The sequence below is a fragment of the Camelus dromedarius genome, chromosome 16, assembly GCF_036321535.1.
Source record: "Camelus dromedarius isolate mCamDro1 chromosome 16, mCamDro1.pat, whole genome shotgun sequence".
Classification (NCBI taxonomy): domain Eukaryota; kingdom Metazoa; phylum Chordata; class Mammalia; order Artiodactyla; family Camelidae; genus Camelus; species Camelus dromedarius.
In genome coordinates, this window is record NC_087451.1 from 39,204,508 (window position 1) to 39,230,356 (window position 25,849).

At 38.2% G+C, this 25,849-nt stretch overlaps 1 protein-coding gene across 12 annotated transcripts in view; it reads left to right on the plus strand.

Annotated features, from left to right (window-relative positions):
* BPTF (bromodomain PHD finger transcription factor) overlaps positions 1-25,849 on the plus strand; it is a 128,428-nt gene that overhangs the window by 65,505 nt on the left and 37,074 nt on the right. For all 12 annotated transcript variants that reach the window (XM_064495648.1, XM_064495645.1, XM_064495650.1 and 9 more), the window contains 7 exons: positions 5,879-6,008; positions 7,289-7,427; positions 13,908-14,087; positions 15,111-17,421; positions 21,535-21,659; positions 22,211-22,339; positions 25,083-25,233. In XM_064495648.1, coding sequence (XP_064351718.1) covers positions 5,879-6,008; positions 7,289-7,427; positions 13,908-14,087; positions 15,111-17,421; positions 21,535-21,659; positions 22,211-22,339; positions 25,083-25,233 — 3,165 coding nt within the window. The remainder of the gene's footprint in view (positions 1-5,878; positions 6,009-7,288; positions 7,428-13,907; positions 14,088-15,110; positions 17,422-21,534; positions 21,660-22,210; positions 22,340-25,082; positions 25,234-25,849) is intronic.

The following is a 25,849-nucleotide window of genomic DNA, read 5'->3' on the forward strand; positions in this document are numbered from 1 at the left end:
CCTCACTTAATACCTTAGCGAAACCTTACGTCTGTACATGAGGAGTCATGTAAAAAAGGTGTTTCTTATAGTGTGGTGAAATTGGTAACAATCCCTAAATGCCCATAGTCAGCCATGTTTAAATTGGTGTGGCTCTTTAATAGACTGCTATATAGCAGTAAAAAACAAACTAGAGCAACGTGAGTCAGTGAGATTGAATCTCAGAAACGTGTAACACAGTAAAACAGTTCTTTTCCTAAAAAATACATGTAGTATGAGTCTGTGTATATAAAGTTTAAAAGCTTGTATGCTAGCTAATATATTGTTATAATATTGTTTAAGGATGTAGACATTGGTGGTAAAAGTTTAAAGAAAGACAAGGGCTGTACGCTTGACACTTAAGAAATACACTTTTAAATAAATAACAAATGATCAAAGGAAAATCATAATGGAAACTAGAAAACATTTTGAATGACTGTTCACGAGAATACGACATGAATTGAAATTTGTGGGATGCAACTAAAGACTACCCAGGGAAAATTGGTAGCCTTCAACGCTTATACTGAGAAAGAAAAATTGCAGATTAATTAGCTAGGCATGCATCTCAAGGAGTGAAACCAAAGGAAGGAAATATTGACAAATACCAGATACTAAATATTTGATGAAATAGTAAGCAGTCGTACCTTAGATACTAGTATAATTTACAAACCTCTGATGAGATTATCAGGAAAGGGGAGAAGGACAAAGAACAAATAACCAGTATCAAGAATAAAAAGGGGGGACACACCAAACGTTGTTTCTGATTCTCTCTCACTGATACTGGGGATTTTACGCCTTCAGAGTCCACTAACATAGTATTCAGGCTTCCTACATCTGTAGGGAAAGTGTCCTACTGGGCTTCTCCTCTTGGGTGGGGCAAGGGTTGGAGAGGAGGAGCCCCACTGACCCCAGTCATTGGACAGTAGGGCATAGGCCATGCTCTAGTCTCAGGCAGGAAAAGGATTTCAGGTTCAGTTTGAAGGCTGTTACTGCATCTGTCAGTAAGGAGATGGGCAGGACCAGATGATTTCATAAGGAAGTTCTTCAAATTTTAGGAAACAGATAGTTCTATTTAAACTGTTACATAAAATAGAAAAAGAAGGAAATCTTGTGCATTATTATTTCTGTTAGTATAAAACTTGATAGATAGAGGTAGATAGAAAATTATGGCCCTGTCTCCTTTGTAAATATTTATCATTGATTAATAATTAATAGCAAATAGAAGCATATTCAAGAAATCTTAAATGAAACATTAGCAAATATATTCAGAAGTAAATGAAAAGAATAATAAATCATTACTAAATTGGATCCCCCTAAGTGTGGAAGATTTGTCCATTCTCAGGAGATTATTAATACCATGCTATTTTAAGAAGTCAAAGAAAGAAAACTAATTATCTCATTAAATGCCAAGGAGGTATTTCTTTATTGAGAAGATACAAGTCCATTATTAATTCTTTGTTTTAAAAAAACTTAATTAAATAGATATAGATGAATGGCTGTTTTTTGTAAAGCTGTGTTTCAAATCAAGTCATCACACCCTTTTTTTTGTTGTTGTTGCGGGAAGGGGGAGTTAAATAGATATATTCATTTAATTATTTTTTTAAATGGAGGCACTGGGGGTTGAACCCAAGACCTTGAGCATGCTGAGCATGCGCTCTACCTCTTGAGCTATACCCTCCCCCCATCATGCTTTTTGATTGAACTCTTGAAGCATTCCCATTAACATTTAGGATGCCTACTGTTACTGCTATCTTTTAACTTTTCTTAAAAGTATTATTTAATGAATTTTACCAAGTGAAATAAAATGTGTATATATTAGTAAATATAGGAACAATTCTGTGTAGTTGATCTAATTACAGAAGACCAAAGAAGACTAACCAAAAAATTATAAAATAATATGAAAATTAAATAAGGTGGCCACCATACTGAGGAATAGGTGTCATACATACAAACAGTAACCATGACAAAAAATTCAGCGGGATTTCTGAGTTAAAATAACAAATTGAGTAAACACGTTTAGTTTTGCTCCCTGCTGAACTTACCAAAACTGTGACAGAGGGATTTCTTCAAAGCATAAACCCACAGGGACAAGGGGAACAACAGAGAATACAGCACCAGTAAGACTGTGAAGCAGTACTGCAGGTGGACGGATGGTATCCTACCCAAGAAGGCCAAATCCCAAGTCAGTGCAGGAGAACTAAGAATTTCCACCAGTGACACCATAGAATCCTCAAAAGGCAGGAAAGCAGGAGGTGCAGCGCAGCCCACTTCGGAGTCCGTCTCTGGGCTGCGCTTGTTTACCCGCGGTCCTGCCAGGTAGCCTGAGAGCGGTGAGCCCGCTGTCTTCTGGGCCTTGCTTATGCCCTTGCCCTCTGATTTCATCGTAAGAGGTTTCTTAACTTGTAAACTGCGATCTAGAGACAAGTTTATTTTTTCCTGTGACCCTTCTTTTAATAATGACAATATTGCTCTTGCCTGTGCAGCTAGTTTTATTCTTGCTATTGAGTTTTCAAAAGCCAAACTTCATACTGGTTGGGACACACACATAGATGGTAAAACTGTGAAGAAAAGCGAGGAAATGAGAACACAGGAGTCAGGATCGTGACTGCCTGGGGGTGGGACACCCTAGCTTTGGATGTAGTGGATATTGGTAAGTTTCTGTTTCTTAACCCGGTTACAATACATATTTTTAAAAATTATAATGAAGAAAATGTCCCAGCAACAATAAAACACGTCAAACAACCAAGAATAAATGTGAGAAGAAATATTCAGGATTATGTAAATAAATCATCATTAACTTCACTAAAGATATAAGGATACTTCGAGTAAAAGAAAAGACACGTCACATGCTTAGGCGTGTATATCACATTTTCTAAAGATGCCATGCGGTATATTAATTAATCTATTAGAATTAATAATCATTTATATTGTGAGTAGGAGTTTTCCTCCTTGGGGGCGGGGCAGGGGGTTTGACTAAAATGATCCTAATATTTCATCTAGAAAAATTAATGCAAGAAATGGGAAATAGGTAATACAAAATAAAGAGAATAGGTATTAAAATGTGTTTTGAAGCACAATAATCAGAATAAATTTGTGCTACAGAAGAAGTAGAGCAGTGGAATCAAACAGAATCCGGAAAAAGACCTGAACACACGAGGGAATCTGCTCTGACAGCACTGCCTGTCGGAGAAGGAAGGAGGGAGCATGCCATCCGGATTTCTGCCTCAGCCAAAACACTCAGATAAATGAGGATTTAAAAAAAAAATTTTTTTAACACTCTTAAAAACAATAACAAAAAAACTTAAATAAGAAAGCATGGATTAATTTATGTTTTTGTTGTGATACTTTCTTTTCAAACAGATGTAAAACCCAGATGCCATAGAGGAAAAAAGTGGATATATGTATTTAAAGTTCTGAGTGGAAAAATAATATTATAATCAAACTCAAAAGACAGATGACAAACTGAGGAAAAAAATTTGCACCACAAATGGAAAATTTCCTTTTATTAAATGAAAAAGACCTTTTATAAATGAAAAGGACTAGTAGTCCATTACAGACAAGACAAAGGATTTGAACAGGCATTTGGCAGAAAAATAAATATGAAAGGCCAGTAGACATTAAAAATAATGGTTACTTCTCTCATAATTAAAGAAATGTAAATCAAAACAATGGTATAGTATTTCTTATCTCTTAACTGGGGTAATAATTTGGAAGTTTCGTACTAACTTGAGTGAAGGTGTGGGAAAGCAGGGTGGCTTTATAGTTGATGGCAGTGTGAAGTGTACAGTTTTGAGGAGTAGTTGGGCACCATTTGTTGGCATTTTAAGTATAATAGTCTTTGGACTCTGTTGTACCACTGGGAAACATAAAGAGATACTCCTCAAGTTTACCAAGACAGACATAAACCATTGTTTCCTGTAGCTTTGTTTGTAATAGGAACAGAAACACAACAAAACCCTGTGCACCACGTGGAGGACAAACAGGAACAGAGTGGAGGCTCAGTCCACACTCCTGGTCCGGCTCTCAGTTGACCTGGGGGCGCGTGGAAACACCTGCCACCTGGTGCGCCCGCCAACACAGAGAGGCATCTGGAGGCTGTGTGGTACCAGCGCAATGGAACTTCCTTCCTGGGGCCTCCAGGCTGCTAGCAGTAGCCGAGATTTCTGCTCAACCAAGTGGGATTGAACTCCTTCAGAGCTCACTTTTCTTGCTGCCTTTTCCCATCAGGATTGTCTTGGTGGTAGTGAGAACAATAGAATTTACTCTGGGATAGCTAACATCCCAGATTAGCTACAGTACTCCCCACACTGGCCTGGCATCCTCAACAAAGTGAAGCCTTTGTATTTGGTGATGAAAGTGGACCTGTTTCCCGGGCAAACTCCAAGAGCACAAACTGAGTGCCCAGCTTAGCCGTGAGTTTCCAGAGTGTCACCGCACTGGTGTTCTCCCCACACAGTGCTCTGTTCCTGGCCACCATCAGCAAAGTTGCTGTGCCCCACCTGGGTTTGGGTGTTTAAAACTGAGCCCACAAAAACTCTGTTGAGAAATACTACTTGTTCCTGGCTCGGTCGCTCCCTCTTGACCCTGGTGAGCTGAGGCTGTCAGGTCATCCACCATGCTGTGCCTACAGAGCTTGCCCCACTGCCTGATTCCAGGAGTGGTGACAGGTCTATGGTATTTGAGTCTGAGTAGTGCCCAGTGAGAATCCATTCCTTTCCTCTTCTCCCAAGTTGTGGGAGAATGAAGAACTTTGCTATACTCTTTGTGTGCAGTTAACAGATATGAGCTCTCAGCCTGGGAGATGCTAGATTCTACAGTCCTGTACTCACAGGGACACAAAGCTTTTTTAAAAAAACTTGGAGATAAATGGACAGACAGAGGATGTTTTTGGTGGAGAGATGGAGATAAAAAGAATTAAATCTCCTCTCATATCTTTCTAGCACCGGCCCCTCCCCCAAGTTAACAAAAGATCTCTTTATTCTTTCCGTGTAGCTGTGCGTTTAAAATGGGCTACGTCTGGGTCAGGTGTGATAAAAACAGTTCTCCCACTGCGGCTCTTACGGACAGGAGCTCCTTCGTAAGTTTTGGTTAGGTTCCTGTTTAAAGGACATATTCCCGTTCACAAAAATCTAGACTAGTCACCTTGAAGTAGAACCTCACCGGGCCTGCCCATCTCCTTGCTGGTGGGTGCAGTAATGTGTCTTCCTGCCTGAAAAAAAAAGTGTGGTCTATGCCCTGTGCCTAATGATTAATGCATAGTCAGTGTGGTCCTTCCTGCCCAGCCGAAAAGGAGCCCCGTGAGCCCCTTTCTCTGTGGTTGTAGGAAGACACATGCTACTTGGTCCTGAGTTCTGTGTTAGTGGACCCTGTGAAGGCTTTAAAATCCTGAGTGCTAGCTAGAATTAGAAATGTTGCTTGATAAAATAAAAGTTTGGGGACTTGTTGGTCTTTTAGGGGAAGGAAATAATGTGTCTTTTTAAAGAATACTTTTATCTTCTCATATGGAAAGATCTCCTAATGCAGTTATTCATCAATGAAAAAGTGTGATTTGTAATGTAATATCCCTTTTATGTAAATACAATGTTGGTGCACGCCTGAAATGTTTTAGGAATAAGTTGTAAGTGAGTATGTTTCTTACGGAGAAGCGTATGGGAATGTTTTGTTTTCACTTTCTTGTACTTTTTGATTTTTCCTATTATGGAATTGTACATCTATTTATTTTTGTGAGTTTGGGCTATCTGGGTTGTGGGATTATAGCTGACCATTCTTTATTTTTGTCTTAATTTTCAGTATGATATTTTTACCTTTGTTTGTTTTTCAAGGTTAAATGTATTCTGTCTCTCTATCCATGTACTTTTAGGTTACACAGGATGACATCAATTGAAAGAGAGGAGAAGGAAAAAGTAAAAAAAAAAGAGAAAAAACAAGAAGAGGAAGAAACAATGCAACAAGCTACATGGGTAAAATATACGTTTCCAGTTAAACATCAGGTAATTTTATTATAATCTTTTAAATTGTGTTAGCTATTTCTTGTATATGTGCATGTGTTTGTTTTATTGTAGTTCATAATGTATCGGTTTCTGGTGTACAGCATAATAGTTCAGTCATACATATACATATATATTTTCGTTTTCATATTCTTTTTCTTTCTTTCTTTTTAACATTTTTTTATTGAGTAATAGTCATTTTACAATGTTGTGTCAAATTCCAGTGTAGAGTACAATTTTTCAGTTATATGTGAACATACATATATTTATTGTCACATTTTTTTTTTCACTGTGAGCTACCACAAGATCTTATATATATTTCCCTTTGCTATACAGTATAATCTTGTTTATCTATTCTACATTTTAAAATCCCAGTCTGTCCCTTCCCACCCCCCACCCCCTTAGCAACCACAAGTTTGTATTCTATGTCTGTGAGTCTGTTTCTGTTTTGTATTTATGTTCTTTTTTTTTTTTTTTTTTTAATTCCACATATGAGTGATCTCATATGGTATTTTTCTTTCTCTTTCTGGCTTGCTTCACTTAGAATCATATTCTTTTTCATTATAGTTTACTACAGAATATTGAATATATTTCCCTGTGCTATACAGCAGGACTTCGTTGTTTGTCTATTTTATATATAGTGGTTAGTATGCACAAATCTCGAACTCCCAATTTATTCCTTCCCCCACTGGTTACCATAAGTTTTGTTTTCTGTGTCTGTGAGTCTGTTCCTGTTTTGTAAATAAGTTCATGTGTCTTTTTTTTAGATTCCACATACAAGTGAATATATATGGTATTTTTCTTATTCTTTCTGACTCAACTTCACTTAGAATGACAGTCTCCAGGTCCATCCATGTTGCTGCACGTGACATTACTTTATGTTTTATGGCTGAGTGGTACATTTCTGAAACCTTGAATCTGCAACTTCGAATACTTAACAATTTTGTGTTACTTTTAACAGTCTTTTAATTAATATAGTTGGAATTAAGTAAATCTTTCTGGCAATTTTATAAGCATAGCTTTATCTTAGTAGAATATAAGTGGATCATTAGACCAGATTGTTGAAGTTGTTATGAAATGTAAAATTGTTTTACATTTTTCATATTAGAAAGGCATATTAAGGTTTTTCATAAATCTTTGATTCTTGTTGAAAATAAAGTTGACTGCTAGATTTAATTAATTTGCCTGATTGTTGATTTTATTTGGTAAATATGTATAAAACCACATGTGCTTTATAAAACATTCTCATTCTTATTTAATCAGCATGTTTTCATTTATACCAGGTTTGGAAACAAAAAGGAGAGGAATACAGAGTAACAGGATATGGTGGTTGGAGTTGGATTAGTAAAACTCACGTTTATAGATTTGTTCCTAAATTACCAGGCAATACTAATGTGAATTACAGAAGGCCATTAGAAGGAAGTAAGTAATTAAAGTTATTTTTCCTGCGTAGTTGTTTCTGATTTGTGTTATTTCTTAAAAATTGTGTAGTGTATTGACTATATTTTGGATAAAAGTGTTTTTCTGAAGTTCTTAATAGAATGTGCAAAATTACTAATATAGTTTAATAATTATAAACTCTAAAAATGTTTAAATTACCTTTATTCACAGGATTTTGATATCTAGGATTTTAGCTTAAAAAAATTACAGTCTAGAGCTTATTAAAAAGAAAGAAAGGAAAAAACCCTCAGCCACCTAATTGTTTTTGTCAGATCTTAAATCCAGTACTGCTTGACATCTTGAGGTATCACAGTATCACATCTGGTAGCCTCAGTGTTGTAACACATAACAAAACCAGAAAGAAAACGGTAAAGGCCTGCGTGACACGATTATACAAATGAGGTATTAACTCAGTTTTTGCTACTGGCTGATGATTTTATTTAGAACCACAGAACTCTCGAGGTGAACTGCCTTTTTGAGAGACCATATATTTTGAAACTCATGTTACATGAACAAATTATGAGATGAAGGTGTTAAGTGATGCACTGAAGCTCACACAGGTAGTGGGTGGTAGACTCCTGGCTACAGCCCGTGTCTCCTCCTTGCTCTCTACCATGTTGTCTCTCTTTTGTTTATCCAAGTGATTTACAGAAGCAGATCTGTTCACAGTGCAGAATGATTTGCTGATTTATGGTGTGATGTGTTCTTTCCTGTGAAGCATGTGTTACAGTGCCAAATAAGTACTGTGTACTGCATGCCTAGCTAACTGATTTGGCTTCCATGTGATTGGTTCTGGTGAAATACAGACTGGTAGATTTTTGAAACTGTTAATGTGGGAAAATTATTGAATTATCTTTCAGCAGAAAAAAATACATATTTTATAAAGCTCACTGGAATTTAGTTTTTAGGAACTCAGTATCTTGCATATAGTATTTTTTTTTCTTTTTTTTTTTCAATGGAGGTACTGGGGGTTGAACCCAGGACCTCGTGCATGCTAAGCATGTGCTCTACCACTGAGCTATACCTACCCCCCTTGCATATAGTAGATGCTTAGTAACTATTTCTACTTGCTAAATAGAAATGTTCAATATTCACTTACGTTATCTGATTATATTCAAATTAAATGTCCATTATAATAAATTCCCAAAAGTTGTTATAATTCTTTATTCCCATTTTGTTGCTCCAGTTACCCATGTAGTAGTTAGAATTACAGATGGCTTTTGTTTTAATTGTTTCTGGTGGTTTGACCTATGTAATAAAATCTAGATTATCAGTATGCAAATATTTAGGATTTTGCAAATTTACTTTGTATCTACTTTCCTTAGAGTGGGGTTTTCTATTGTTCAAGTGCTGGGCCTGCTCTAGCAGGTACCAAGTTGGTCTTCTAGCATCTTTTGAGTCTTTTCCTCCCAGTTGATAGCTGAGAAGAAAGCAGCAGTGTACATCGCTGTCTTAGCTCAACTACACAGTAGGAATTAGAGTGAAGGTGACAGTATATTTATATATATTGTTTACATAAATCAATATGGGTTATACAGATTATAACCTCAGAACTACTAGTCCCTATAATAATGGCTAATCTAATCTGATCATTTGATAGAGGCACAGGTAAATTGAGAAACAGAGGAATGCAGTTCAGGGAGTAATTGACTTAGCATCACCAGACCAGAGTGTTCAACTTTTTTGGCTGCCGACTGTGTGTCCCTTATCTCTGACCTCTATTCTATCCCAGAGGCATTTGCTTTGCACGTTAATTTATAAGCTTCAGTAAAGGATATGTGTTAATACTCTTTATGTCAAGAAGACTGTAAATGGGGGGGAAACAGACATTTTATAGTTGTCTATTTTAAATATCAGAGTTCTTATAGCTTATTCATGGGGCTACCACAGTAACATAAAGCTCTCTTTTCCCCCAGTTTTATTATGTAGAATTATTACCGTTCGACTAAACATACACGTTATATTGCATGTAAATACATACAAACAGTATACTGCACTTTTAGTTTTTGTATATGTACTAATTATTGTTTCTAAGAACAGATTAGATCTTTAGCTGTTTAAACTTACATAGTTATCAAAGGAATAAAGCCAACTACAAAATAAAAATGAACAGAATGCAGTAATCCAATCATAAGGGCAGTCAGATGTGCTTATACATATTCAAGAAATCAAAATAATAATTAGTTCATTTGTGTCCTTATTATTAATGTCACTGTTTTTTAGATTTTTCATATAAATGATGTCATATGGCATTTTTCCTTCTCTTTTGTCCCATTTCATTCTGAATGACAGTCTTCTGGTCCATCCATATTGCTGCAAATGGCATTATTTTATTCTTTTTTATGGCTGAGTAGTGTCCCATTGTATATATGTACCACATCTTCTTTATCCAGTCATCTATTGTTGGACATTTGGGTTGTTTCCATGTCTTGGCTATTGTAAATAGTACTGCTATGAACATTGGGGTGCATGTGTCTTTTTGAATTTTATTTTTCTCTGGATATATTCCCAGGAGTGGGATTGCTGGATCACGTGGTAAGTCTATTTTCAGTTTTCTAAACAACGTCCATGCTGTCTTCCATAGTAGCTGCACCAGTCTACACTCCCACCAACAGTGTAGGAGGGTTCCCTTTTCTCCACACCCTCTCCAGCATCTATCATTTGTAGACTTTTCAGTGATGGCCATTCTGGCTGGTGTGAAGTGATATCTCATTGTAGTTTTGATCTGCAATTCTCTGACAATTAGCGATGCTGAGCATTTTTTAATGTGCCCATTTGCCATCCTTATGTCTACATTGGAGAATTGCTTGTTTAGGTCTTCTGCCCATTTTTGGATTGGGTTGCCTTTTTCTTTGACATTAATGTGTATGAGCTGTTTGTATATTTTGGAAATTAGTCCCTTGTCAGTCACATCATTTGCAAATATTTTCTCCCATTCTGTAAGTTGTCTTTTTGTTTTGTTGGTGGATCTTTAGCTGTGCAAAAGCTTTTAAGTTTAATTAGATCCCATTTGTTGATTTTTGCTTTTAATTCCAATACTCCAGGAGCTGGTTCAAAAAATATATTGCTGTAATGTATGTCCACGAGTGTTCTGCCTGTTTTCCTCTAGGAGTTTTATAGTATCTGATCTTACATTTAGGTCTTTAATCCATTTTGAGTTTATTTGTGTACAATGTTCTCCTTTCAGTCTTTCACAGGTAGCTGTCCAGTTTTCCCAGCACCACTGATTGAAGAGACTGTCTTTTCTCCATTGTATATTCTTGCTTCCTTTGTCATAGATTAATTGACCATACTTGTGTGGGTTTATTTCTGGACTTTCTATCCTGTTCCATTGATCTATGTGTCTGTTTTTGTGCCAGTACCATACTGTTTTGATTACTGTAGCTTTGCAGTATAGTCTGAAATCAGGAAGTGTGATTCCCCCAGCTCCATTCATTTTCAAGATTGTTTTGGCTATTCGAGGTCTTTTGTGTTTCCATACAAATTTTACCATTTTTTGTTCCACCTTGGTGAAGAATGTCGTTGGTAACTTGATAGGGATTGCATTGAATCTGTAAATTGCCTTGGTTAGTATGGCCATTTCAACAATATTGATTCTTCCAATCCAAGAACACATTATATCTTTCCATTTGTTTATGTCGTCTTCAATGTCCTTCATCAATGTCTTAACAGTTTTCGGCATACAGGTCTTTTGCCTCCTTGAGTAGGTTTATTCCCAGGTATTTTATTCTTTTTGGCATGATGGTAAATGGCATCGTTTCCTTAATTTCCCTTTCTGCTTTTCATTGTTAGTGTATAGAAATGCAGCTGATTTCTGTATATGTATTTTGTACCCTGCAACTTTACCATATTCGTTGATGAGTTCTAGAAGTTTTCTGGTTGCTTCTTTAGGCTTTTCTTTGCATAGTATCATGTCATCTGCAAACAGTGACAGTTTTACTTTTTTGTTTCCAATTTGGATTCCTTTTATTTCTTTTTCTTCTTTGATTGCTGTGGCTAAGACTTCCAGAACTAATTGAATAAAAATGGTGAGAGTGGGCATCCTTGTCTTGTTCCTGATCTTAGAGGGGATGCTTTCAGCTTCTCCCCATTAAGTATGATGTTAGCTGTAGGTTTGTCATATATAGCCTTTATTATGTTGAGGTATGTTCTGTCTGTGCCCATTTTCTGGAGAGTTTTGATCATAAGTGGGTATTGAATTTTATCAAAAGCTTTTTCTGCATCTGTTGAGAGTATCATGGTTTTTATTCTTTAATTTGTTAATGTGGTGTATCACATTGATTGATTTGCATATATTGAAAAATCCCTGCATCCCTGGGATAAATCCGACTTGATCATGTTGTATGATCCTTTTAATGCAGTGTTGGAGTCAATTTGCTAGTATTTTGTTGAGGATTTCTGCATCTATATTCATAAGTGATATTGGCTTATAATTTTCTTTTTTTGTGATATCCTTGTCTGGTTTTGGTATCAGGGTGATTATGGCCTCATAGAATGCGTTTGGAAGTATTCCTTCCTCTGCAACTTTTTGGAATAGAAGGATAGGTGTTAACTCTTCTCTAAATGTTTGGTAGAATTCACCTGTGAAGCCATCTCGTCCTGGACTTCTGTTTGTTGGGAGGTTTTTAATTACGAATTCAGTTTCAGTGCTGGTAATTGGTCTATTCATATTGTCTATTTCTTCCTAGTTTAGTCTTGGCAGATTGTACCTTTCTAAGAAATTGTCCATTTCTTCTGCGTTGTCATTTTTGTTGGCGTATAGTTGATCACAGTAGCCTCCTATGATTCCTTGTAATTCTGTGGTGTCAGTTGTAACTTCTCCTTTTTCATTTTTGATTTTGTTAATTTGGGCCCTCTCCCTTTTTTTCTTGATGAGTCTGACTGAAGGCTTATCAATTTTGTTTATCTTTTCAGAGAACCAGCTTTTAGTTTCATTGATCTTTTCTATTGTTTTTTTAGTCTCTATTTCATTTGTTTCTGCTCTCATCTTTATGATTTCTTTTCTTCTACTAACTTTGGGATTTGTTTGTTCTTCTTTCTCCAGCTGCCTTAGGTGGAAGGTTAGGTTATTTACTTGAGATTTTTCTTGTTTCCTGAAGTATGCTTGTGTCGCTATAAACTTCCCTCCGAGAACTGCTTTTGCTGTGTCCCAGAGGTTTTGAATTGTTGTGTTTTCATTTTCATTTGTATTTTTGAAAGTATTTTTTTATTTCCTCTTTGATTGCTTCAAAGCTCTTTTTGAGCAACTTGAAACCATGAGAAAAATATTGCCCAGTTCTGAAATAACTATAAAGCATCCAATAAGGAGAGCATCAGTTTGGGGTTTTTTTTATCCTTTTTGTTACCTGTGATCCTTTTCTTCTCTCACCAGTATCCTGTTATCTTGAACAGACATGAGTGTGTATTTTTGCATTCTTCCCTTCCCTCAGCCAAACCTTTCTGGAAGGAATCATTCATTTAAATAAGAAATAAGTATACCTTGCTATATTTGGGTTCAAAGAAGAAAATGAAAAGTAGGAAATGCCACTAAGCCCCAGGAAGATTCATCTAGACAATAGTTCTATTTTGTGGGTTTGATTTTTTTTTTTTCCTTGTGGAAAATTTGCAGCTACACTAAAGTAAAAGAGAATAGAATAATGAACTACCATGTAATCAGGATTCATCTTCAACAGTCATCAGATTCCATCACTTTTCTTTTGATTGTCACTGCCCACTTTTTTTCCTGGGCTTTTTTTTCCCTGAACTTAAAGCAAATCCCTGAAATCATGTTACTTACCAAAAGTAGTTCAGTATATATCTCTGTCTGAAATGGACATTTTTTTCCATAACCATCATACCATTATCACATTCAACAAAGTTAACAACATTTAACATATTAGTCATCTAATTCTCAGTCCATATTCCATTTACCCCAGTTGTCTCAGAGATGCCTTTTTGCTGTTGGGAGTAAATCAGGTCCAAACAAGCCTACATATTGCATTTGGTTATTTTCTTTATTCTGTGATGCAGACTTAAGTGTTCTTAACTTGGAGTTCATAGATAAATTCAAGGCTATCCAAGAATCCATTGACATTTTTCTTCTTATTATTAAAGTTTGTGTGTGTACTTTTTTTCTGGGTTAGGGGATCATAGTGTTTATCTAATTGTGATATGGTTCTGTAATACAAAATACGTTGGAAACCACTGATGCAGACTTTCTGAAGCCAAAGAACAGTTTGAAATAGTCTCGTATGTGAACGTTTCTGAAGTATATCTAAAATGTAGTCATTCCTTCTGTGCTTTAGGTCAGCTGAGCATATAAAGAAAGCATGTAGTATCCTCAACTTATGCTTTTTGTTTTTTTAAATAAAAAATAGAGTATAAATTGTTGTAATATGCTTGATAATTTCCACTGAACTAGAGGTATTAAAGTAAATTGCTACTGTTGTACATACTTGTAATTACTATATACTTGTTTTTTAGCTAAAAATAATATGGATGAAAATATGGATGAATCAGATAGACGAAAAAGTCCACGAAGTCCAAAAAAAATAAAAACAGAGCCTGATTCTGAGAAAGGCGAGGTAAAAGATTCAGATGCTGCAAAAGGAGCAGACCAAAGTGAAATGGACATTTCAAAGATTACTGAGAAAAAGGACCAAGGTAAGGAGAGTCAAGGGTCGAGGGAGCCTGGGGGTGATATGAAAATTCACTGGATCTAGTTCACACAGGAGGTAAGGTACTGCATTGTCTCTTTGATAACAGCTTTATTGGATCATAATTCATATGCCATGTAATTCATCACTTCAAGTGTACAATTCAGTGGTTTTTAGTATATTCACAGAGTTGTTCAACCATCACCACATTCCATTTTAGGAAATTTTCATCCCTGGAAAAGAAACCTCATACCCACTAGCTGTCAGTCCCCAGTCATCCCTAAATCCCAGTCTACTTTCTGTCTCTATGGATTTGGGTATTTGGACATTCCCTGTAAATGGAAGCGTGTAGTATGTGGTCCTTTGTGTCTGGCTTCTTTCACTTGCATATTTTCAATGTTCATCCATGGTGTAGCATGTATCAAAACCTCATTCCTTTTTATTTACAAGTAACATTCCATATGTCACATTTTGTTCATCTGTTCATCAGTTGATGGACCTTTGGGTTTTCTTTTTGGCTATTAAGAATAATATGCTGATATAAACATTTGTGTACAAGTTCTTGTGTGGACATATGTTTTCACTTCCCTTGGTAAATATGTAGGGGTTGAATTGATGGATCAAGAGATAATTTTATGTTCAGCCTTTTGAGGAACTTACATTGTGTTTTGTGAAAAATTGTTTATAACCATAAAATACTCTGCAAAATCTTACATGAAAGTATTGGTATATACAGTAGCTATCACAGACTACATAATTTTTCATTGTGGCATTCCATCAGTTTTAGATACTAGAAATCAGAATATTAAAATATTTGGAATGTGTGTGTTTTTTAACCTTTCATAAAATTTAGCCTTTTCCATTGACCTATTTTAATCATATCAGGAACTTTTAAGCATATAGATATTTATAGTTAAGATCTGAGTAAAAGTGAGAAAAACTGGTATTTTTTAAAATAAAAATATTAACATGAATTCCACATTTCATGCAATCTAAAAATTGCATTTATATAAATGTCTTTGTTTCACAGATGTGAAAGAAGTTTTAGATTCTGAACATGATAAATCCTTTAAGGAAGAACCGATGGAAATCGATGATGATGTGAAAACAGAGTCACATATAAATTGTCAGGAAAGTTCTCAAGTAGATGTGGTCAATGTCAGTGAGGGTTTTCATCTAAGGACTAGTTATAAAAAGAAAATCAAATCATCCAAACTAGACGGACTTCTTGAAAGAAGAATTAAGCAGTTTACACTGGAAGAAAAACAACGCCATGAAAAAATGAAATTGGAGGGTGGAATTAAGGGTATAGGAAAGACTTGCACAAGTTCTTTGAAAAGTCTGTCTGAGTCACCAGTAACAACAAAAGTAAAAGAAGAGTGTCAAAGTGACTTGCTTAGACAAGAAGAAAGCTCTAATGCAAGTAAAGATAAATCTGAAAACTTGATCCAAGGATGTTCACAGAGTGATTCCACAGTTCTTGGAATCAGTGATCCTGCTTATACAACAAATAAACTTTATTCAAAAGATCAAATGTTAGATGATGTCTCCATTCAGAGCCCAGAGACAAACTGTCAGAAACAAAATTCTGTTCGAAATGACATAGAAGAGAGTCTCTCTGAACCTGCCATTAAAGGCCAGGAGCCCAGTAAGGTAAAAGCAAAAGGAAGTGATTTTCTCATTGATGACTCTAAACTGGCCAGTGCAGATGAAATTGGTACTTTGATCTATAAAAACAAAAAACCACTCATACAGGAGGATAACGACACCATTGTCTCTCCTTCCCAGAGCCCTTTATTTCCATCAGTACCTAAAAGTACGGATGATAGAGAGATCCCATCTCTGTCCAAGGCAATAGACTTTGAAGGAAAACTGGGATGTGACTCTGAATATAATAGCACTTTGGAAAATAGTTCTGATACTATGTCTATTCAAGACAGCAGTGAAGAAGATATGATTGTTCAGAGTAGCAATGAAAGTATTTCTGAACAGTTAATAACTCAAGAACCAGGTATTGAAGGCTTAGAACCATTGAAGCGTGAGTTTGTTTCAGATAAGTCCACTGGAAACTGTGACAGCAGGCTGCAGGGCAAGGTAAATGAAGCAAATGGTAAAAAACCAAGTCAAGATCAGAAATTAGAGGAGAGACCAGTGAATAAATGTGTCGATCAAATAAATCTGAAAAGTGTCACTGACAAAAAGAATAATGAAAACCGGGAGTCTGAAAAGAAAGGCCAGAAAGCAAGTACCTTTCAAATAAATGGAAAAGATAATAAGCCTAAAGTATATTTGAAAGGTGAATGCTTGAAAGAAATCTCTGAGAGTAAAGTAGGAAGCGGTGACGTTGAACCAAAGGTTAATAATATAAATAAAATAATTCCCGAAAAGGATATTAAGTCTTTGACTGTGAAAGAATCTTCTGTAAAGCCATTCATGAATGGTGATGTCATCATGGAAGATTTTAATGAAGAAAAAAACTTGGAAACAAAATCACGTTCACTGAGATCTTCAGATGCTGACGGCAACTACACGGATACCCTGGAGACGCTGCCATCAGCCAAAGAGTGTGAAAGTGCACAAGCTGCCATGCCTCTGCTGTCTTGTCCAGAAAGCAGCTCAGCCAGTCAGGTAGAAGATATGGAAATTGAAACGTCCGAAGTTAAGAAAGTTACTCCATCACCTATTATTACTTCTGGAGAGGAATCTAACCTCAGTACTGACTTTATTGATGAAAACGGCCTGCCCACCAAAGATGAAAATGTCAATGGAGAGTCTAAAAGAAAAACAGTCATCACAGAAGTCACCACCATGACATCCACAGTGGCCACAGAATCAAAGACCATAATTAAGGTAGCAAAAGGCGATAAGCAGACTGTGGTCTCTTCCACAGAAAATTCTGCCACGTCCACTGTCACAACCACCACTACCACGGTAACGAAGCTCTCCACACCCTGCACAGGCAGCAGTGTGGACATCATCTCTGTGAAGGAGCAGAGCAAAACTGTGGTCACCACAACAGTGACAGACTCGCTGACCACTGCAGGAGGCACTCTGGTAACATCGATGACTGTGAGCAAAGAATATTCTACAAGAGACAAAGTGAAACTCATGAAATTTTCAAGACCCAAGAAGACTCGCTCGGGTACAGCTCTGCCGTCATACAGAAAGTTTATCACCAAGAGCAGCAAGAAGAGCATTTTTGTCTTGCCTAATGATGACTTAAAAAAGTTGGCCAGGAAAGGAGGAATCCGAGAAGTCCCTTATTTTAATTACAATGCAAAGCCTGCCTTGGATATATGGCCTTATCCTTCTCCTAGACCAACCTTTGGTATCACTTGGAGGTATGTACTTTAAAACGTATTTGGGGGAGGGAGAAAGTTTTTAAAGAAATTGTCTAACAAGAATATCTCATTTATGAGATAATAGCAATAAGACAGGGAAAGGTCTACATTTAATGGGCAAAGTTAGTAATGGAAATAAGATACAGAGAGATTTTAGCTCGGCCAGCTGGTAGGTACTAAAGTTTAATTAGGGAAAAATGTTTAAAGGCTGACAATGTAAGGGAATCTTTTAAATGAAACTCAACTTCACTTTTCACAAGACAAGTCAAACATAGTTGTTTTTGTGATCTAACCTTCCCAAGTTACTGCCATGTGTTTGCTCTGAAAGTGAGGTATAATCACAGAATTGGATAATCACCAGCTTTCTGGAATGTTTGTATTTTATTTCTACGAGGTGATTCGTAAAAACATAAGACGTAGGAAACATGCCTGTATATCACACAAGGCTCATTATAATGTGGAAATCTTCCTAATGTAATTTATTTGCATGATTTGTTTTGGGGTTCTCTGTTGTTTTTGTGAGAAAAAGTAACCTCTGAGATTCCTTGGAGATTTTTTTTTAAACCCAGAAAGTGTCTTAATTTAAAATTTTCTGGGCATTAAGCTTTGGGGATGAATCATAAGTCCGTAGTGTTGGCAGTTGTAAGATCACGTAGTTTTATGTTGGGAAAGGATCTTAGAAATTCTTAATCTTTTATAGATGCATAATAATTTGCCTCTGGCCACAGAGGGACTGAGTTAGGAATAGTGCCTGGTTTTCCTAAATCCCAATCTACTACTTTATCTCCTGTATCACATTTCACATACTTGTCCTTGCTTTGTCCTTTTTCATGTCCTTGTCTTTTTATCTTTTTGCCCTTACGATTGAAGAGGATGGAACATGAACATTGATAACATAAGCGTTCTGTGAGACGTGCTCAGAAACCAGGAAGGGTCTTAGTTGCAGTTAGATTTTTCTAGGATCCTGAAGTTAATGACAAGTTCCCGAGCAGACTCCATTTCACTTTAGGCTTCATTTCTGTGTCTTTAATATGGTTCTAGTTTCTTTAAGTTAAAAATCATACTTTTCTTGTTTCCTTTATATTAACTAGTGTTTTTTTAAATGAAAAAAGAATGTAAATGAGTACTCTCTATAAAGGAATTAATTAAATGACCAGTCATAGTTGGTTTGACCAAGTTTTTAATAACTCATCTTTTGATTTGAAATAAAATATCATCACTCCATTACACATTCAATAGAGACAGCTGAAAAGTACAATTTCTCTGCAGGGCCTGCAATGAAGGATTTGCAGAATCCTGCAGGGAATCAAGGAACTCTCCATTACAGTTCATGGATTTGTAGGATTACTCTGCACTTTTCTGCTTTCTTCATTGAGAGCGGTCCCAAAATGTATCCTTGACTGTCCTGCAGGTAACTTCTTTCCCACTGGAAAAGTTACTGTGTACAAATACTTTAAGTAGAGTGACCTGGCAGTTGTGGAGGCCGACCTTTCTGCTCTTTCCTATTCTGAAATGGAAGGTAGGCTCAACTGGGAAGCACTCTTCTCTGAAGCAGTTCTGTTCACCTGTCGCCCAGGGCCCTTTTCTGCACGGCTGGGTTTCAGAAGCCTTGTATTGTTATGTTTCAATATGCACTGGGGGCACAGTTTTATCTGTTTAGTTAATTTGTCATTTTTTAATGGAAGGAAATACCTTCCTGTACGTTTTAAACAGATACTGCCTTCATATATATGCTAACGTCTTAATTTGCTGAAGTTGAGAGAAACATAATCTCTTCTATCTAACGGAGGCATGGGCAAATATGTAAATTACTCTTGACTTAAAAATGCATTTAAAAAAATATATCGCTGTAGAAACCATGCATGTGAAATGCATTTTTCTACTCACTCTTGAATAAAATGTCTGATGCTTAGAGTAGGAGCTAAGAATGCCAAAGGCGCATGTTTGATCTTTATTAATTTAACGTTCAGGCTGGGCAGTATTGGAAAAGTGAAATTTGTCCCATCAACTCATCAGGGCCTCTTTTTCCCTCCCCTCTGTTCTCCCCCTCGCTCCCCTTCCCCCAGGCCCTGAGTCTGTGTTTCATGATCAGTTGAACCAGTAGTTTTCTCCACAGTGCTGTCAAAAGGACCCTCCTAAAATGCAGATCTGTCCTGTGAATATTCTGACTGAGCTGTGGTGTTACCTGCTGCAGGACTGGGAGGGGGAAAGCATTGTCACCTGTAAACCACATCCGTGAGAAGTACTGCCCTTTACAACCAGTGCAACGTGGGGTACCTATCAGAGATCCCCTGATAGACTGTCTTAGGTGCTCTTTAATCCTCCTGTTTGGTGCAGCTCATTCTGGCTTCTGCCTTCCTCTCCTGGGCCAGCTTCATCTCTTGCTGCTCCTCCACATCCGTTCCCTCCAGCCATAGTACACCGGAGCTGGTTTCTCGGAAGAAGTGTCTGCTCTTGTACACCTTCCCCCGAAGCACGTGTGTGTTCCTTGCCTTTGATCAGCTGCTCCCACATCCTTGTCCTTTGAGATTCCAGGGAAGCTCCAGTCCCCACCCCCAAACCAAATCAGATGCCCCTCCCTTGTGCTTTCCTCTGTGACAGCTCCTGCTGACTCAGGAAGGGATTATAATTCATCTCTGTGTCCCCAGCTCCTTTCACTTAGTTTTATTTGAGAAAACACTCAAGTATTTTTTGAATGAATAGGCTGTAATGCATGAAGTGTGTTCCCCACCTGGTGTTACTTCCATTGTAAAATAGAGATGCTTTAAAGTTGTTTGTGGAGAGTGATTGGAGGAAGAAGAAAGAGCATGAGAAAAAACTCTTTCCCAATAAATATTCATTTGTTTTCTCCCATGAGTCCAAAATTCCCTAGGCATTTCTGTAGGGTGTGGTCTGAAAGTGACAAACACTTTCCCCCTCTCAGGACATCCCTGCACTAATTAACATTTGCTGTCTAATTTAAGAACCATCTGTCCAAGTCAGAGGACTCACAGGGTGATAGCACAACAAAGAAAATAATGGTGTCACAGGTGGAGATGAGAAGTTAAGAAGTTGTGGCAACTTTTTGGCTGGAGCTTTTTCTTTCTCACATTGTTCATTTTTCTGACTTAACATTAAGAATAGAAAGCATTGCTTTTCAAATACAAATTGTCTCAGATTTACCTTCTACTTCTGTTAGAGGAGGAAATTATTTTCATTTTATAAGTTTTCTTTTCACTACAGTCAATTTATTGTATTCATTTAAGTGTGTGGAAATGTCAGCGATGGTTAACTCAATTTTAAGACATTATATTCACTGCAGTTATAAATTTTTTGAAATGTGTTTTTAATATTATTTTTAAAAGAATATCTAAAATGTTCAGTAACTTTCACACAATGCTTAGAAAAAACCTGAGCACAGAGATTCCTTTGTCTCCTGATTAGTAACTAATATAGCAATGTCCTTTTTTATTACTCACTGTCATTTTATTATTAATCATAGGATTCCAAAACTACTCTATTGTTGTTAAAGCATTATTAGTATTAGCAGTATTCATCACCTGGTGCTCTTGTAGAACCACCATTTGAATACAAAATTTCTGTCTGTCTGGAAAGGTCTTATTGAATTTGTGAGGTCTTCCTGCTTTTATTTTGCTTTTTGAGAAAATTTAAACATTTTCAGTTTGTTGCAGCAAAAATCAGTTAAGATTTTATCCTTCTTCAGAACTCTTATCACATTCAGTCACAATTATTTATTTCTCCATATTTGCTCTTATTCATATTTTTTCTAACATTTTTGGAATTAGGCTAAATGTATCAAATCTTCATAAATTGCTGCCATGTCAGTCTGACAGTGAAACATGCTTGTTTTACCAATTTATATGGCATTTGAAGTGACTGCAGCCCTTTTTAAAATTGTTGGATGCATGTTATGCCTAGAAACAAGAGTTCTTTCATTACGGGATCCATAATAACCAGAGTGCTTATGAGACCGTATAATCATTATTGAAGTCGTAAAGAGAACAAGAAAGAATCCTTCAGTTTATTAATAGAGTGTGCGTGCGTGTGTGTGTGCGTGCGTGCGTGTGTGTGTGTATACATACATACATGGTTCTTCTTGGGTTTTTCTTTCAGGTATAGGCTGCAGACTGTGAAGTCCTTAGCTGGAGTGAGCCTGATGTTGCGGTTACTGTGGGCAAGTCTGAGATGGGATGACATGGCGGCCAAGGCTCCTCCGGGAGGAGGGACCACACGGACAGGTGAGGGGTTGTTAGTTTCTAATTTAAGTTTAAAAGAGAAAATCACTTAACAGTTCACTTCGTTTTAAGCATGTCCATTATTTATTGAAATATAATGCTAGTATTTAAAAAATACAGCTTTGCTGAAGTTTGGCAGCACATGCTGTCAAATCCTGGAGGCCACATAGGGGTTTCAGCTTAAAAGGTGAGTCACTAATGTGAGAACCAGTGTGAATTTTTAAAAGATACTTCTTATCATAGAGTATAAGTCATTTAAACTGGGACATCTGGAACTCTGTGCTTGCTGCTTCTCTCCTAGGGTTTTTATTATTTTGACTGAATTTTACCACCAGGAACTGAGCTGCTCCCGAACAGCATTTTGCTCAGTTTAGAAGTTTTTTGTGTGGAGGTATTGTTGCAGTCCAGCAGTGGTCCTGCAGTCATTCATTAAGCTAATGTTTCCAAAGTTTTATTCCATGTGTATCTCTTTTTTAAAGCACCAGATGCTGTACCTTTTTAGTCTCTGAACATTTCGGGTGGTTATTAATACTATGTGAATTAAATCATCATAGAAACATCTGAAACTGAAATCACAACAACTGAAATAATTAAGAGGCGAGATGTTGGTCCTTATGGCATTCGATCTGAATATTGTATCAGGAAAATCATTTGCCCCATTGGAGTTCCAGAAGCACCAAAAGGTAAGAACAGAAAGAATTCTGTTCTTTTATCATTCATCTGTTAGCCGTATCTTTCATGAATTGAAATTTGATTCTAATTATTTCCTTAACTTTTTGTTCAACTTTTGAAAAAATACTTTTTCATCACAAACTATTCTATTTTTTAAATGATAATTAACTGGTAAACGTAGCAAGAGTCCACTAGGCACACAGCGTCAGAGGAGGGGTACAAAGAGCTGTTACAATACCTCTTGTGATTAAGGCGTGGAGCACTGGCCCACACCAGACCGTCAACCAAGACAGCAGGCTTTGAGTCTGTCTGGTTGTAGTCCTGGAACCGGCTGCAGAATCTGAGACATAAGTGGTTAGTGAAGATTTGTTGACTCAAGGGTTAAAGCTGCTGTTGTGTAAAGCTTTAGTGCTCAGGGTAGAAACAACCTAAGAGGCATAAAGAGTTACGCAGGGAACATTTATAGACACCCGCATGATAGGTTCTAAGTGGCAAGTACATAGAAGAATGGGATCCAGCCCCTGTTCTTAAGGAAGCAAAGAAAAGGTATTATAATGCCATACTTAAGAATCAAAACTGTTGTTAACACTGAAAAGAGTCCAGTAAGGGGTCCAGATTCAAGATATATAAATAAACAAAAATCAATTTTGTATATGCAATAAAAATACTTAGGAAAAAATCTATTAAGAAATATATAAAAAGAAAATGCTGTCTATAGATAGAAATTTACTCGCTTATAGAAGTTCATAGTCCCCAGAAGTATAAATTTAATTTTCAAATCTTGATTGAATTAAGTCAGAAGTTCATCTTGGAGGACAAACGACTGGGAATGGCTTTTTTGAAAAGAGTGCCTGTCCTAGTAGATACAAAATATTAGTAAAATTAAAACAATCTTGGCCTGGGATAGGAGTAGACACCTCAGCTGAGAGGCAGAGACACAGATGGAAGAAAGCAGTCCTGACCAGTCTTCAGTCTTGACCCTGCAGCCCTCACCACACAACACCACAGACTCCTCAGCACAGTCTCCTCAGCGCACACCACCGCAGTCCCCTCAGCGCGCACAGTCTCCTCAGTGCACACCACCACAGTCTCCTCAGCGCACACCGCCGCAGTCTCCTCAGCGCGCACAGTCTCCTCAGCGCGCACAGTCTCCTCAGCGTGCACAGTCCCCTCAGCGCACACCACCGCAGTCTCCTCAGCGCAGTCTCCTCAGCACGCACAAGTCTCCTCAGTGCACACCACCGCAGTCTCCTCAGCGCACGCTGCCGCAGTCTCCTTAGCGCACACAGTCTCCTCAGCGCACACCACCGCAGTCTCCTCAGCGCACACCGCCGCAGTCTCCTCAGCGCACACAGTCTCCTCAGCGCACACCACCGCAGTCCCCTCAGCGCACACCACCACAGTCCCCTCAGCGCACACCACCACAGTCCCCTCAGCGCACACCACCGCAGTCCCCTCAGCGCACACCACCGCAGTCCCCTCAGCGCACACCACCACAGTCCCCTCAGCGCACACCACCACAGTCCCCTCAGCGCACACCACCGCAGTCCCCTCAGCGCACACCACCGCAGTCTCCTCAGCGCACACCACCACAGTCCCCTCAGCGCACACCACCGCAGTCTCCTCAGCGCACACCGCCGCAGTCTCCTCAGCGCGCACAGTCTCCTCAGCGCGCACAGTCTCCTTAGCGCACACAGTCTCCTCAGCGCACACCGCCGCAGTCTCCTCAGCGCACACAGTCTCCTCAGCGCACACCACCACAGTCCCCTCAGCGCACACCACCGCAGTCTCCTCAGCGCACACAGTCTCCTCAGCGCACACCACCACAGTCCCCTCAGCGCACACCACCGCAGTCCCCTCAGCGCACACCACCGCAGTCTCCTCAGCGCACACCACCACAGTCCCCTCAGCGCACACCACCGCAGTCTCCTCAGCGCACACCGCCGCAGTCTCCTCAGCGCGCACAGTCTCCTCAGCGCACACCACCACAGTCTCCTTTAATTACTCTTCTTGTAGCTCTTCATGCAGCCCAGGTCCTACTGCCGTTTCAGTTTCCTTCTGTTGCTTCCCTGTGATTCTCCTGCGTCCCTGTTTCCTGAACATATGGGGAGGTTTAGTGTTCGTCTCTCCCTACTTTTTATTTTTAAAATCTTGTCACTGGGAGATTATATCTATTCTTAATAGTCTCAGATCCCTCTTTTACATTGGTAAGTCTTCAGTCCCTCTTCTTGGTGCCGTGACAGGGAAATAGAGCTTGCCAGAGTTCTACATGGCAGGGGCCCCCAGCCCAACTGAGAGGAGCACGCCGTGCTGCTGGAAGAAAGCTGCGTGCGTGTTGCGGTCTGAAGGGTGGAGTGGGCGTCGGTCAGGTGACAGTAGAGGGCGGGGCGGGGCCCGGCAGTGGTGCTCCGGGCAGAGGAACGGGCTGTGTAAGGCTCAGAGGGCTTTTATGTCAGGCCAACAAGCTGTGGCCCATGAGCCTTGACCCACCATCTGCCTTTGCTAATAAAGTTTGATTGGAACACAGCCGCACTTACTCACTTATATATTGTCTTCGGCTCCTTTTATGATACGAAGGCAAGTTAAGAAGTTGTAACAGAGACCATCTGTCCTGCAAAGTTTAAAGTATTTACCATCTGGCCCTTTAAGAAAACACTTGCCAATCCCTGCTTTTCATGAGAGGAGATGCCAGAAGTACTATAATTTTAGAAGCTGTATTACTTAAAATACTCTTGATTTTTTTTTCCCCCAAAGAAACACCTACACCTCAGAGGAAAGGCCTTCGATCAAGTGCGTTGCGACCAAAGAGACCAGAAACGCCCAAGCAAACTGGCCCTGTTATTATCGAGACCTGGGTCGCAGAGGAAGAATTGGAATTATGGGAGATCAGGGCGTTTGCTGAGAGGTAAGGAAACGGCTAACGTGTGATCAGATATTTGAAGATTCTCAGCACTTCAGAATTGAAGAATTACCCCCTTAATAGCTTATTCAGTACGTCCTAATTTTACTCCCACCTTTTTGCTACCTGTGCATTGTTTATTAAGTGTCCTGTTTTCTAATTTTTAGCAGTTATTATCCACTTCTCAGTTTCTAATTATCTTAATTTAAATGTTTTATTTTTACATCAAAATGATTTTATACTTTTTGCATGATTTGAAACTTAACCAGATTTCCCTTAATATTAGATTGCTGATGCCTGATGGGGTACAGGCATACTTATGCTATTGCACTTTGCTGACAACTGTGTTTTTTATAACCTGAAGTTTTGTGGCATAGCTGCATTGAGCAAGTCTGTCGGTGCTTTTCCCGACAGCATTTGCTCAGTTTGTGTTTCTGAATCACATTTTGGTAGTTCTCACAGTATTTCAGATTTTTTCATTGTTATTATATTTGTTATGATGATCTGTGATCAGTGATCTTGGATGTTACTGCTACAACTCACTGAAGGCTCAAAGATAATTGTTAGGGTTTTTTAGCAATAAAATATTTTTTAATAGAAGGATATACTTTTTTTTTTAGAC